The sequence below is a fragment of the Sprattus sprattus genome (genome assembly GCF_963457725.1).
Source record: "Sprattus sprattus genome assembly, chromosome: 15".
Taxonomy (NCBI): domain Eukaryota; kingdom Metazoa; phylum Chordata; class Actinopteri; order Clupeiformes; family Clupeidae; genus Sprattus; species Sprattus sprattus.
The window spans coordinates 24,699,103-24,713,100 of record NC_137913.1 but is presented as its reverse complement, the minus strand read 5'-3'; the positions used below and the strand labels follow the sequence as shown (position 1 = coordinate 24,713,100).

The following is a 13,998-nucleotide window of genomic DNA, read 5'->3' as shown; positions in this document are numbered from 1 at the left end:
AAAAATATGAAATATTAATAAGACTGATACGTAAAAATGAAAAGATACCTAGCCTAAACTCAAAAACACAAAAACAGACCCCAACTCTGTACAATGCTATGGATATGGATATATATGTATAACCCATATTAGATGGTGCCATTTGGAATACATATATTAGATTATTAGACCATTCCTTACACTTGTTTTCCTTAACTACTAAAACAAAATATGTGAACCCTCAAACTCGTGTCATTTTACTTTCCCAAAGTTGCTCCCAAAGTTTCTCAAGGGTCAAGGGTCAGTGTCACAATTTTGAATAACTTTGCATTGCCGTTTTTTTAAATTAAATATAGGTTATGATTAATTTGAATGGTCAGGGAATGCGTCATGTGTGGATCGTTTTATTTAAACCAAAGTACTTAACGCAGAAGTTTACAGATTTTTTTTAATTGTGGGGGAAACTGGGAAAACACATTTTCCAGTAACGGTAAACTTTTCTTCTTCCCCAGAGTAGTGGAGATGGAAGGGTTTCGGGCGGAAGCCATGACTGTTGTCCTTCCCTCTGCCTCTCAGGAACGTCTACAGGCTGAACGGCACACAGTTCTGCCTGCATGTCTTTGACAGTATTTTTCACGATTCTCCTCACCCACCTTCCGAATGAAGGTAAGTAGGTGAACTTTTCTGTGATATTAGCGGGTTGCTTTGAGACGTTTAATATTTGTGAATCTCATGTAGCTTGCTAGCTAGCTAATTTGTTTACTCCGCCTCCGAGGTTTTTTGGTCAGCTCATAAGAGGGTGTGCGCCGCTGTCTGCCTTCTAACCAAGGCCCATGCATTTAAAGCTGTGTTTACAGTTGATAGTTAAATGTCTAGGTTCATGACATAAGGGACAGTTCTCTACTATTGCAAAACCTGTGTTCGCCGTTTACTGAGGGATTTGGTATTTACCCATGTCATACCTAAAGTGGTCGAGCAGTTTGCCAACCAGCCTGCCAAACTTATTTTTAAGCTGGTCTGCAACTGTTACTTTTGACAGTAGTGTTCTTATCCTACTGACTGTGGTACTACTCCGTCCCAGAAGTTATGTAGTTTACGGTCAAGAAGTCGTGAGCTATCATAGCGAGCATGTGTGCCATATCGTTGTCATGAGCTGTTGATCACCTATTTCAGTGACATTGCACGTATTCAGGAGCCTAATTTAACATTCTAGCTCTGTCGTAAACCTGCCAGCTCAGTTTCTCATCATGAAGAGACAGGAAAGTGAAAAGAAGGTCTAAGCCAAACCAGCCCCCTACAAACTTGTTAGGAAAGTTCAAATCTTTATTTCGACATTCTCGTTACTTTGAAATGGACTCCATAACGTTACATAAGTAGGCATAGTCTTTTAGCATTAAGTCTAACGGGAACGTGAAATAACAGATTGTCCCTAACAGGATATGTTTCCATGCAACGTTAAATAACATGCGAAACGTTTACGTTACTCTATGTAACGGTCATCGACACGTGTTAAATGTATGTTTGTTGAACACTTGGAAAGGGGACTGTTGCATGTCGAAAGTAGAGTTATGATGACATGATACATACTTGTTAACAGCTGCAAGCTAACCAGTACCCTGCGTGCTATTTATCGGTACATTTGCGACACCAGCCTGCGTTTTAATCTTCGTCCTGAAAATTCAGGTAAATTGGCATATAGTCTTTTTTAGTATCGTTTGAGGCATAGTATTACAGGATATTGTTATTATAATGTAAGTTCTTTTGATATCCTAATTGTCGTTAGAAATGTTTAAATTCTAACCAGATGATAACCCAAAACATCCCGTTTAACATTAATGTAGTCATAAATATTTACGTCAAATGTATTAATGATTTCATGTCAAGCAACACCTTCCAGATGACCTATTAATTGTTTATAACCATGTCCTCAAAAAAACACACACAAGGTAGTATGGTAGTCATGGTATGTCAGTGGCTAACTGTGGCTAACTGTGTTGAGCATGAGCATGTGTTATTATGCAATTCACACAGCATTTGCAGTACCTGCTGTATGAGAGACTCTGCTTGCTGTTTTCGTATTTGGCCTGTGCCTTCCCAGTACAAGCACAGGTCATTTTGTAAAGTGTCAGTAAAAATGCTTTATAGGCCTATTCATGGCTGCAGTGTTACCGTTTGCAAAGCTGACATACAAGTACAACTAAGTCAAGGCAGTCATTCATTTTACTCTGGTCAGTGGTGTCCTGTAGCAAAAAGGGAGAAAGGTTGTGCTCTACTTTATTTATACCATGTAGGCCCAACTAGTAACAGCATACTATCTGTCTCTTCTCTCCCCCTAGATTAACAGGTATGCCAAAGGAAAAATATGATCCCCCGGATCCAAGGCGATTATACACCATCATGTCTGCAGAGGAGGCGGCCAATGGAAAAAAGTCGTATTGGGCAGAATTGGAAATAACTGGTTGGTGTACTTCACATTTTCCGTTTTGTGGTTGATCATGAAACACACCCATCTTCTGGCACACCTGCGCAACATTAATGTCGACCACTTTTTTCATCCGTCAGAGCAAATCTGACCTTTCACCTTTTGCTGTTGCTCAGGGCGGGTGCGCAACCTAAGCAGCTCCCTATGGACGCTCACCCACTTGACAGCACTGCACATCAACAACAACAACCTGAGTCGCATCCCATCCGACATTGCCAAGCTCCCCCACCTGGTCTACCTGAACCTGTCGTCCAACAAGCTCCGCAGCCTGCCCGCAGAACTCGGCAACATGGTTTCTCTCAGGTAGTCATACATTGTACCGTGTTTTTTTAAATCTGGTGTCACACAGGTGCTAGTAAATTCGTAGTTATATTGTTACTATGCATCTTTTTAAAGCGAGGAGTGGGGTGTTCAGGTGAATTATACTGAATGAAATATGCCCTTTGTAGTGTTTCTTTTTGAAGAAACCTTTTTTTCTATTCAGAGAAAGAAAAAAATGAATGTTATAGAGCTTTGATCAAAGTCAGTGAAGTTCCTCTTTTAGGACAAGATTTTCATTTTTTCTTCTTTTTTTTTTCTTTAGGGAATTGCTTTTGAACAACAATTGTTTAAGAGTTTTGCCTTATGAACTTGGGCGGTTGTTTCGCTTACAAACCCTGGGTCTAAAAGGTCTGTGTCATACTGCACATTCTGCAAGAACCGTTGTGTAGGACGTGAATATTTGAATTAATGCATTTTTTTTTTTTCTGAACTTGATTTGTTTTTCTAGGTAACCCCTTATCCCAAGACATCCTTAACCTGTATCAGGAGCCAGATGGTACCAGAAAGCTTTTGAACTACATGCTTGACAATCTAGCAGGTACATGTGTAGATAGTCTTTCAATATGACATTCATATTTGGAAATTGAGAAAAAGGTTTGATGGTTTACAGAGACATTTAATCATTTTTTTTAATCCAAATCAAGTCCACCCCGAGCAGCTTCCTCAAAGACCATGGATCACTTTGAAAGAGCGCGATCCAATGACTTCCTCAGGTACACACATTCTTTAGTTGTTACACCTCAATTACGTTCAGTTTTCTTCTTTGGAAGTTCCTTTTGAAGTTAACCACGATCACCAATGTGATCATAACAGAGTGTGTGTTTCAAACATGGGAGTTACAAAAGGGAACATGGTTGTCTTTTTTTGGAGACAAATTCTGACATAATTATTGGAAGTGATTCCCTGTCTGACTTTGAGCTCAGCTGCTGTTTGCCTATCCCTATGTGTGATCCCCCATTGGCTTCTTTGACACACAGTGCCGTTTTCCTCCACAGCTGTGTTCACAGTCATGAGCTACAATGTTCTGTGCGACAAGTACGCCACCCGGCAGCTGTATGGATACTGCCCATCCTGGGCCCTCAACTGGGAGTACAGGAAGAAAGGCATCATGGAGGACATCTCCAACTGTGATGCTGACATCATCAGTCTGCAGGTAGCCGGCCTTAACAAGTTGTTTAAATCACTGAGTGTAATATTTACTTGGCACACAGTATTCTGCTACCATCTGCTGTTTTTTTGTGTGTGTTGCTTTGCACCGCACACACCCGATACATGCAGTCAGATATTTAAAAATATGCATGGATTACTTTTCACAGTAACTTCAGTTCAGAGAAACATACACAGCACAACATACAAACATAGTCTGTATGCAGTAGAATTTTCTGTAGAATGTTCTGTATTTTTGTATCCGGTTCTTGGTATAAATGCAGTGCCTGTGTTCTGAGCGAGGGTTTGGTCCAGACATCTTTTGTCTTCCCACAGGAAGTAGAAACGGAACAATACTACACCCTCTTTCTGGAAACACTAAAGGAGCGTGGATATGACGGGTACTTCTGTCCAAAGTCTCGTGCCAAACTGGTGTCGGAGCAGGAGCGCAAGCATGTGGATGGCTGTGCTGTGTTCTTCAAAACTGAGAAGTGAGTGGAACCAAACATGAAGGCTCCGCTCCTCTAGAACATGTTTGCACATTTTCACATTTGGTTTCTCGACCCATTCCTATTTTTTTTTTTTTGTCTTCTTCACATAGGTTTTCCCCGGTGCAGAAACACACAGTTGAGTTTAATCAGGTTGCTATGGCCAACTCTGAGGGCTCAGAGGTCATGCTGAACCGCGTCATGACCAAAGACAACATTGGCGTCGCTGTTCTGCTGGAGGTCAAAAAAGAGCTTTTCTCTGACGGTAAGGGATTTGTACAATTCCATGCCTCTGAGAATACCATGTGATGGGTATTTGTATTTCCTTTGTGTGATGTTGCAGTGATAACATTTTACCAGTAGGTGACAGTCTCAAACCTTTATTTGTATGGTTACCAGTTGTCTCTAACTAAAATTAGTTGAACGTTTTTTTTTGTTATATGTAGGTACAAAGCAAGGCTACAAGATTGAAATAAAATATATATACATAAACATAATCATGCATTAAACAAAAATAATAATATGCAAAGGACATGCACAGTGACCGATAAACAGACATCTGACTGACCACTTGATTTTCCTGTAGGTATGAAGTCCTCACAAGAGAAACAGCTCCTCCTGGTGGCCAACGCTCACATGCACTGGGACCCGGAGTTCTCGGACGTGAAGCTGATCCAGACCATGATGTTCCTGTCCGAGCTGAAGAGCATCGCCGAGAGGGCCTCGTCCTCCATGGCCTCGGACTCCCCGACCTCAGAACCAGGCGTCATCCCCATCGTCCTCTGTGCTGACCTCAACTCCCTGCCAGACTCCGGTATGTTATGGCTACTCGGTAGACTGCACAAATGCTTGAGCTGAAATGTGTGCACAGGTTGAGCCAATCAATATATAAATATACCAGAGAAGGGATACACCCAATGTAAGACCTTAGCACCATGTGGGCTCACAGTCCTGTGTCTTCACTTAAAAGCAGATGCACTGTGTGTTTGAGGCTATAGTCAAATATAATAGTGGGTTAAAGTAGAATATAGTGCAGAGATAATGTGAAATGTTTTTTGTCATTTGGGTTTTTAAAGGTGTTGTGGAGTATTTGAGCAGTGGGGGAGTAGCGGACAACCACAAGGACTTTAAGGAGCTGCGTTACAGCGAGTGTCTGACCAACTTCAACTGCAACGGCAAGACTGGGAAGTCAGACGGTAGCATCACGCACAGCTTCCAGCTGAAGAGCGCCTACGAGAACAACCTGATGCCTTTCACCAACTACACCTACGACTTCAAGGTAGGAAGGAGTTTGCTGATATATTTGATATTAGTGCTGTAGCGACGCGTCGATTTCAAAATTACGTCGACGCCATATTTTTACGTCGACGCTTCGGCACATACACGTGGTTGACCCAAACAGAAACAAACATTGCGCAAGGACTGAGAGAGCAGAAACCCAGGGAATTGCTTGGCGCCATTAGTTGATATTGGCGATCTAACGTAGTGAATCATGATACATACTATAAGCTGACCAACACCATGACTTAGCTCTCTGTGCCGTTTGTTCATGCTTAGTTGCCGTGTTCTGCAGCCGTAAGTTAACGTTAACTTAACTGACACACTAGTAGCTAGCTAACGTTAACTACTAGCACCCAAGCACGAACAAACTGCACGGAGAGCTATAGTTTGCTAGCACCACCGAAGTGCGCAGAGCTCAAGCTACACAACACACTGAACAAACGTTAAATTAATGTAACCAACGTTACTTATTGTCCCCTTCACGAGAGACAATGGGGTGCGTTTCTATCTCCATTCTCAAACGTCTCGTATTTAACGTTTGTTCAGTGTGTTGTGTAGCTTGAGCTCTGCGCACTTCGGTGGTGCTAGCTAACTATCTTCTTAGCTCTCCGTGCAGTTTGTTCGTGCTTGGTTGCTAGTAATTACGTTAGCTAGCTACTATAGCGGCAGCGGCTAGACAGCTGTGTCAGTTTAGTAAACGTTAACTTACGGCTGCAGAACACGCCAACCAAGCACCAACAAACGGCACAGAGAGCTAACTCATGCTGTGGTCATTTACGAGTCAAACACATAACATTAGACTAACGTTGGCCAGCTTATAGTATGTATCATGATTCACTACCACGTTAGATCGCCAATGTCAACTAATGCAGCCAAGCAATGTCCAGGACAGGGCTGCACATAAGGTGGTGCGCAGTGCTCATCAATGAATGAATGTTTTTATAAGCACTGAAAACATTTAAATTAATGAGCACCACATCCAAATGTGATAGGGCTCATTTGAGTACCAAACATTTTTACTGTGAACTCTAGATAAACATGAAATGCATTGTTGGACTTTTGCTGTGCAAAACGGTGCTCATTAAAGTATATTATTAAGATTTTTTGGGGTATTTATTTGAGATACATTATGGTTTTAATCGAGCAACAGAAAAATAATCGTTAGACTAATCGTCCAATTAGTCGTTAGATTAGTCGACTATTCGATAAAATAATCGCCAGATTAATCGTTTTGAAAATAATCGTTTACCCCCAGCTCTATTTGATATGACAGGTTACTTTAGTCGGTTTAGGAAAAGTGTTAGCAAATTTAATGATTTCTGTTATTCATAACATATATGATATAGAGCACAGAACATGTCTACATTTTTAGTCGCTCTACGGAGTTGTGCCAAGAGATCCGAAAATCACACAGCGCAAACAGAGAGAACAAAAAACACACTTAGAGAAAAACTGTGCTCCAACCATCTCTTGTTTTCTTCCCCTTTCTGTCCCCTACTCTGGGTCCTCCTACAGGGCGTGATCGACTACATCTTCTTCACCAAGACCCACATGAGCGTGCTGGGCTTGCTGGGCCCGCTGGAGACCCAGTGGATGATGGACAACTGCATCACGGGCTGCCCGCACCCCCACATCCCCTCCGACCACTTCTCCCTGCTGGCCCAGCTGGAGTTACACCCACCCCTGCCCCCCCTCAACGGCCTTCACCTGACCGTCCACAGGTAGCGCGGATACCAAACCCCCCTCCCCCACAACTCCTCCCAACCAGCCCTTCCTTATGCTCAGTGCCACCTCACCTCCCTATACCTCCTTTTTGTTGACAATACCCCCCCAAACCCTACCACTGAACAGCCATACCATCAGAAACTCAGCCACACACACTTACTCTGTGGGAGTGAAGTAATTTGCCTACTTTTGCTCCCTTTATTTGCACAAGATTGTAACTTTTATGCATTTGGGGAAAAAAAAGATTAAATGCTTGATACCAAATTAGGGTTGGGATCTTCTCACATTTTGCTGTAGACAACAGAGTAAGACTTTGCTGATCACTGATTTGATATGGTGTAAAACCATGCACATTTCTACACTGAGGATGAGTAGATGTTGAACCTTGTGATCTGTTTCAGTCTAGTCTGGATGACATGACCAAGCCACTCACTAAAGGAAGTCACCTAATAGGTGATTTTTGTTTAGTTTTGTTAATGTGTTGGCATTCAGTAAAGGCCTTTAACAGTAAAATATTCTTCTCTCCAAGTCCCAACCCTTCACCACTTTCCTCCTAATGAATTTAGCTTTCCGTGTTTTGGTTTTGAGTGGAAATGTTTTTAGGTCAGGGCAACTGCTGTTACAGTGGAAGTTCGACTTTCTTTATGTGTGTGCGTGTGTGATCTCTTCATTGTGCAATGTTGAAACATTTCATCCACCGTTGGTATTTAACAGTATGAACCCTGATCCTATTTGTGGTTGCCATGGAGATTAAACAGGATCCCAACCCTCTTGACTAAAACCCAGTTTTTGTTTGTGGCTTTTCTGTGTTTGTACTTTTCTGCGGGTGTCCTAATAACTGCTTGGCCTTTGATTTGCTTGGCTTCTTTGTGCTACTTTCTTCTGGCCGATATTGTTGGCTTTATCACTACTAGAGTGTTTCCTTTGGGAGCAAATTCCAAACCTTGCCCCTACTGACAGCTGTTGCTAAGATGGTAATGGTAAATGGACTGTATTTTTATATATAGCACTTTTCTACTCATAGAGCACTCAAAGCGCTTTACAGATGAATGCCTCAGAGGTCCACCCATTCACACACCAATGTCAGAGGCTACTATCTAAGTTGCCAACCTGCACATCGGGAGCGGTTGGGGGCTCAGTGTCTTGCTCAAGGACACTTCGACACATGGTGAAGTGGAGTCGGGATCAAACTAGCAACCTTCCGATTGCTAAACGACTCCTCCGCCTCGTGAATCACTATCACTTTCAAAAAAAGAAAGAGAAACACAGAACATAAAGAAAATGAGTATGGCCTGAGAGTTCCAGAAGCTTCTAATGGACTCACATCAAATGTTTGTCCGTTAACAGGCTACATGGCTCTCTAATTCTCTTTTGCCCAATCACTGTAGAGTTCCATGCTCGGCCGTCATCACGTTGCCCATCCTACCAAGTTTGTCCCTCTGTGAGATTATTTGAAATCAGGAGGGCAGTGCCCGTTATGATTGGACAGGGCAGGTTATTTACTAAGGAGCTCAAAATGATTTTCACAGCCATTTTGTTTAATTACATAATGTAAGCAGTCAGTCTGTATCTTCATCTTCTCATACATTACAGAAAGCAAAGAGCATGTTCATGGTTCTTCAAACACCTCGCATTAAATCACAGCATTTGTGAAATATGTGAGTAAGGTACTGGGATTGTAGTGTGGATTGTGGTTGAGAGAGATGTATGCTAGGCTACATGTAGGGTTGTGATTTTGATAGCCTAAAGTAGGTTTTTGATTATTTTTATTTCTGATATGATAAATGATCTGGATATTTGTGAAATGGCTTTTTGTGGTTTGCACTGTTTGTATGCCAAAATGAGAGGCTTTGGCTTACACACTCTTATAAGTGAATTTTGTTTTTTCTTGATTAACTCTTGTTTGAATAAGCTAAGTGCAACACAATCCTCCTTACATTTAACCTCTCCTTTTACACCTGTTATTTGAGAAGACTCTAGTCAGTATTACCACATAATTTCTGAGGTGCATGGATTTCCATTCCACATCAAATATCTGTTTTGTCAACTGGTCAAGGGCTTCTGACACATGAGCTGTGTATTATTCACAGCAAGCACGTCCATCTAATGTGGCAAGTAGGAATCACAATGGAAAGAACCAAACCTCCAAACAACAGTCTTTTGGTTGTCTGCGTCTCGGGAACCCACCCACCCACCTCTGGTTTGATGAGCGCATGTGGTGCCCCCCCCCCCCCCCCCCCCCCCCCCACTCTCCACTTCCTCTGAGGAGACATACACTCAAAGGTCACCCGAGCTTTTACCCACATAGAGAATGCACAAAGTTCAGCCAGAGAGCTCATGAGATTTGCATTCAGAATGGCTTAACTCATGTTGGAAAATTGAACTCGGAACAGCCTTCGTGCTGCAGAGTGGGATGCTCACTCCCCCCTTTTTCGTGTCTACTTTCACTTTTCCACTGGTATATGACTAATATGCCTTACATGGCCATTGTAGCGCCCCTTTCAGGATGTACATTTCGTGTAGCAGCATACGAGTCTGATTGCAGAGGAATAAACCAGATTAGTCCATGAATGTCAGTGCAACAGTGTATTGTGTGTTTGCTTTGGGATACTAAAGACACTTCTTCTGTTGCCGCATCAGATGTGTCTCTAATGCCTTGTGCGCCTTTTGTTTAATCACATAGATAACATTTAACATGCATTCACGCTGCAATGTGGCCATCCACTTTTGAAGTCTAATCACAGAAGTCGTTGGCAAATTCTGAAATAGCATGTGCAGTTTTTTATGGCTATTTAAACACGATTCTGTGTGCATACAGACTGTTTCGTTAAAGGTGAGGATGCCCCCCCACAGTCCGCTAGCTGCGTGTACCGTGTGGTGACTTTTGTCCAGACCTGTGCCTAGTTTGTACTGTCTCTTCAACAGCAGCACTGCCTGTGACTCTCAGAAGCTCAAAGACTAGACCTTCAGCTCCAGAGCTCCAGCAGAGCGCTTCCTTCCCCCTGTGTGTCCTCTTGTCTACCCAGCACCAGCAACAAGCTGTCGGGGCTGAGGTCTCCCACAGTGGAGCCGCTCCGATAGGAAGCTCCGCTGCCTGCCACGGTCTGCCTTGGGTTCGAGACACAGTTAGGCGATCATCTAGATCCACTACTGCTACACTGTTGCCATTTGCTGCCATAGACCCCGAAAGCCAGCTTACACCTCCTCCAACCTGACCTCCCTTCTCCCCACACCCAACCCATCTCAAGCTTCACCGTTGGCTCAGCTCTTCACACTGACTGCAGGAGCACCTGGACCGCTATCCCATTTCTCCTTCTCCAGAGCATGTTCATGTTTTTCAGACATCAGTGGTGAAGAGTTAAAGATCAGCACGTGATGGATTTTCAAAGTGAGATGTAACGAGTGTGTCAGGCTGTCAGTTTTCCTCACCCGTTGTGATCGATCATGTCAGTAAGTTAGCACGCCTCCAGACGAACGTGGTGAATTGCATTAAAATGAGTAAAAAATAGTCAGTTTGGCAGAAGCAAAGTTGTGTCTCTGATATGTGTCTGATGTGAGTTTTTAAACACAAAAAACTGAAAATATCTGGTTATTAACCTGAAGCACAGCCCTTATCAATGTTTTGGCTTGTTTGTTTTTTGAAAAATGCAGTTAAAACTAAACCTCATATTATAGTCTAAAATTAACTCGATGTAACATCTGGTGTATAAATCACTTTATGGATTAGAAACTCTTGGTCTTTTCAACAATGAAAGAAATTAGGAAATTTGAATTGATCTAATGGTGTTCACATCCATTCGTTGCTATTCTGGCTAGCACGCTGTGTTAGCCTCCGTAGCTCCTTGCAGCAGCCCCAGTGGCCCCAGCCTGTTGTATGGTGTGGTGCTGAGCTGAATGAGGGCCACTCCTTGAACACTTACTCTGCCTTCTCAATGTCAATGTGAACTCCAACCACAGGGGTTTGAAGTGCTGACTTTTTATGTATGACACATCAAATTGTTTTGAATGATCAAGTTATGGATCACACACTGCAAGGACAATGTCCGTCATTGTCCCCTGTCATGAAGGCAATAAAATTGTCTTTGTAAAAAAAAGAAAAGTCTGTTGTTATGTGTGCTTCTTTTTTCTCTCTATTCATGTCAATGTCAAAGCCATTGCAAGGAGAATTCCTAGAAGTAAAATGTCTGACCACAGCTGACATCAATCACTCCACAGGTTTGAGAACATGTTTAAAATGAATACTCATGCATTTCTAGGCTTCTCTGGCTCTCACAAACCTATATATAAAATTTGAAATTAGCTTTATTTTAAGTCACAGGTATTACTTCATGGGGAGGTTAGAGAAGAATATGATTGGGCATAATAAGCGTAGGCTTACATTTGTTCTGTTCCCAACACTGTTCTGTTCTGCTGAGTATGGAGGGCATGAATTAAATGCAGTTAGCATCCATTGCCCACAATACTCTCTAGCTGATCTGGGAAAGACACCCAGAAGATTTTGATTCCTGTGAGCTTTCTTGTGGCCGCCTTTTATTTGAAGTTATGGGAAAGGATGTTACATTTCTTGTGCTATTAATTGTTCACTACCCACGGAGGTCAAACCTTGTACTGTCACATGCAAGAACTCATACCCAACAACCTAATCTAAGTATTATAACACAACAGGGTGCATTACACTGGGGTTGTCAAGTGGGCACCTTCCTTCATCAGTGTTTGTTGAATTAGGCCAACAACACCTCCAAAAGATCTTGCAACACCAGGCATCTTCACGGAATACAGGTTAATTCACATGTCCCTAAGTAGTCTGTGAGCTCCTCAGCCATAACCATTTACTTGCTTTTTCAGCAGCCTCAGACAACTCTTTTGAGTGACCGTCCTCGAAAGCCAAAATCCAACACAAGTGATTTAGTTGATTTAGCTACAAAGCCTCTAGCACCTATCTCCACTGGTCTTGTGCATGCTTGGCAACCTCATTCCCTTGCTTCAGCAACCAGTTATGCATACTTTAGCTTCCTCCTTTCAAAGGCCTCCTCAATGGCATCTTCAAGGGAATCATTACCTCAATAAAGTAAACAATACAACACCATGTTTGGTCTCATAGAAGCAACAACAATACACAGTGGGACTTCAATTTGCCTTCCGACATCAGCCAGCAATTTCCAGTCCCGCGCTCTGCCCCATTTGCCGGTCCTGTTTGTACGTGCCTAGTACTTTTGACATTCTTGCACCAAAGAAATTCTACTATCCCTGTCAATAACTAGCAAAGAGTTCACCTCAATTCGTTAAAATCAGATTATGGCTCCACATGTAGTCACCCTGGGTCAAGCTAGTTTTCCAACCAGAGACAATATGTTGTAAAGAGCCAACACCTGTACACAACTTGCAGCTTCTGTCTTCACCCACCCACTGACTGAGGTTCTGCTGAGTGGGAAGGGCATGAATCTAATACATTTAGCATCCAGTGCCCACAATTCTCACTAGCTGATCTTCCTTTTCTCAGCATTATTCCAGTTCATCCCTTGTCCTTGTTTTTCTTGAGGAAGCCACTGCTAGTCGTCCTCTTCTATGCTTGTGAACATAGCTGGTTACCATCCGCCTCCTCTCCGGCAATGTGGCCTTGCCCCATGTTTTCCAACTGTCACCTAACTCAAACCCTGCCACTCTTCCACTCTTTACCTGCCCAATCCTATTCCTATGCTGCTGTGGGATACATTTGTGTTTTAAAAACTATTCATGTGTGAGAAGTTTTCTTTGTCCTGTCTGTAACTGTGTAACTGTGTGTCCCTGAGGACTTACCTTTGGGTGTGGAAACAAATTCCTTCTAAAGATTAACACAAGGAATATATTATCAGGACTATGGGGACTTGTTTTAGGCCGGCATATGCCACAATGTGACATACATGGCCTAGACAGCGATAGTGAAGGATGCTGACACCTAATTGACACCGTGGGATGGAGCACGAGATGGCAAAAGCAGGAAGAGTGAAGAATGCATATAGTGTATTGTCTAGTGAAGCCCCACTTCAGTCATCTCTTTTCACAAGTGTTGATAGAAATAGAGACTGTGTGTAATACGTGTTGAGCTTGTAATAAAGGGGGCCTAGACCCACAGTTTTTTTAAGCTTGTGTTGCTTGTAAGCTTCCCGGGTGCCGTGAATAAAGCTGCAGACAAAAATGATGTCTTCATTCTTGAGAATGAACTAACTTTTAACTTATGTTGATTTATTTTGGAATCTTAAAATGAACTATATCTGATGCTGGACTGGCTTTTAATGTGTGTGGATAGTCACTGTTAATATAATTTCAATAAAAAGTTTTATTGGACTTGTTTGTGGCATTATACATTCAGTTGTGTCTGTCATTACACTGGCATGAATTGTTGTATTTCTGATAACCCTTCAGAAATTGAGCAAGTGCCCTGAAGTGGATGGCATTAACTGAAACATTACTGAAATCGGCTACATTTGCAGAACTTGATGCCTGTAAATAGCAATAGTCTCGAGTTGTTGGTCAGACCAGAAAATGGAACTGCGGGTGGAAACCCCAGTATGCTAGACTTTTTTGAATAACCCTGAC

The 13,998-nt window shown here is 42.4% G+C and overlaps 1 protein-coding gene across 2 annotated transcripts; it reads left to right on the top strand.

Annotated features, from left to right (window-relative positions):
- The first annotated feature begins 508 nt into the window (after positions 1-508).
- Positions 509-11,521, top strand: cnot6l (CCR4-NOT transcription complex, subunit 6-like). Of its 2 annotated transcripts, none has more exons than XM_080853177.1 (13): positions 509-645; positions 2,316-2,437; positions 2,578-2,764; positions 3,045-3,130; positions 3,231-3,320; positions 3,427-3,495; positions 3,778-3,935; positions 4,265-4,419; positions 4,530-4,681; positions 5,003-5,230; positions 5,493-5,695; positions 7,213-7,418; positions 10,351-11,521. In XM_080853177.1, the coding sequence occupies exons 2-13, from the start codon at positions 2,326-2,328 to the stop codon at positions 10,382-10,384; spliced, it is 1,680 nt and encodes a 559-aa protein (XP_080709303.1). In that variant the 5' UTR covers positions 509-645; positions 2,316-2,325; the 3' UTR covers positions 10,385-11,521. The 2 variants fall into 2 exon arrangements, with proteins under 2 accessions (XP_080709303.1, XP_080709302.1); XM_080853176.1 differs by having other exon boundaries at positions 10,348-11,521.
- The last annotated feature ends 2,477 nt before the right edge of the window (positions 11,522-13,998 follow it).

Excerpts from the sequence above, each read along its gene's own strand:
- cnot6l (XM_080853176.1), top strand. The coding sequence starts at position 2,326 with ATGCCAAAGGAAAAATATGATCCCCCGGATCCAAGGCGATTATACACC. Across the intron at positions 3,496-3,777 it reads CGATCCAATGACTTCCTCAG|CTGTGTTCACAGTCATGAGC; the intron begins GTACACACATTC and ends TTTCCTCCACAG. Across the intron at positions 3,936-4,264 it reads CTGACATCATCAGTCTGCAG|GAAGTAGAAACGGAACAATA; the intron begins GTAGCCGGCCTT and ends GTCTTCCCACAG.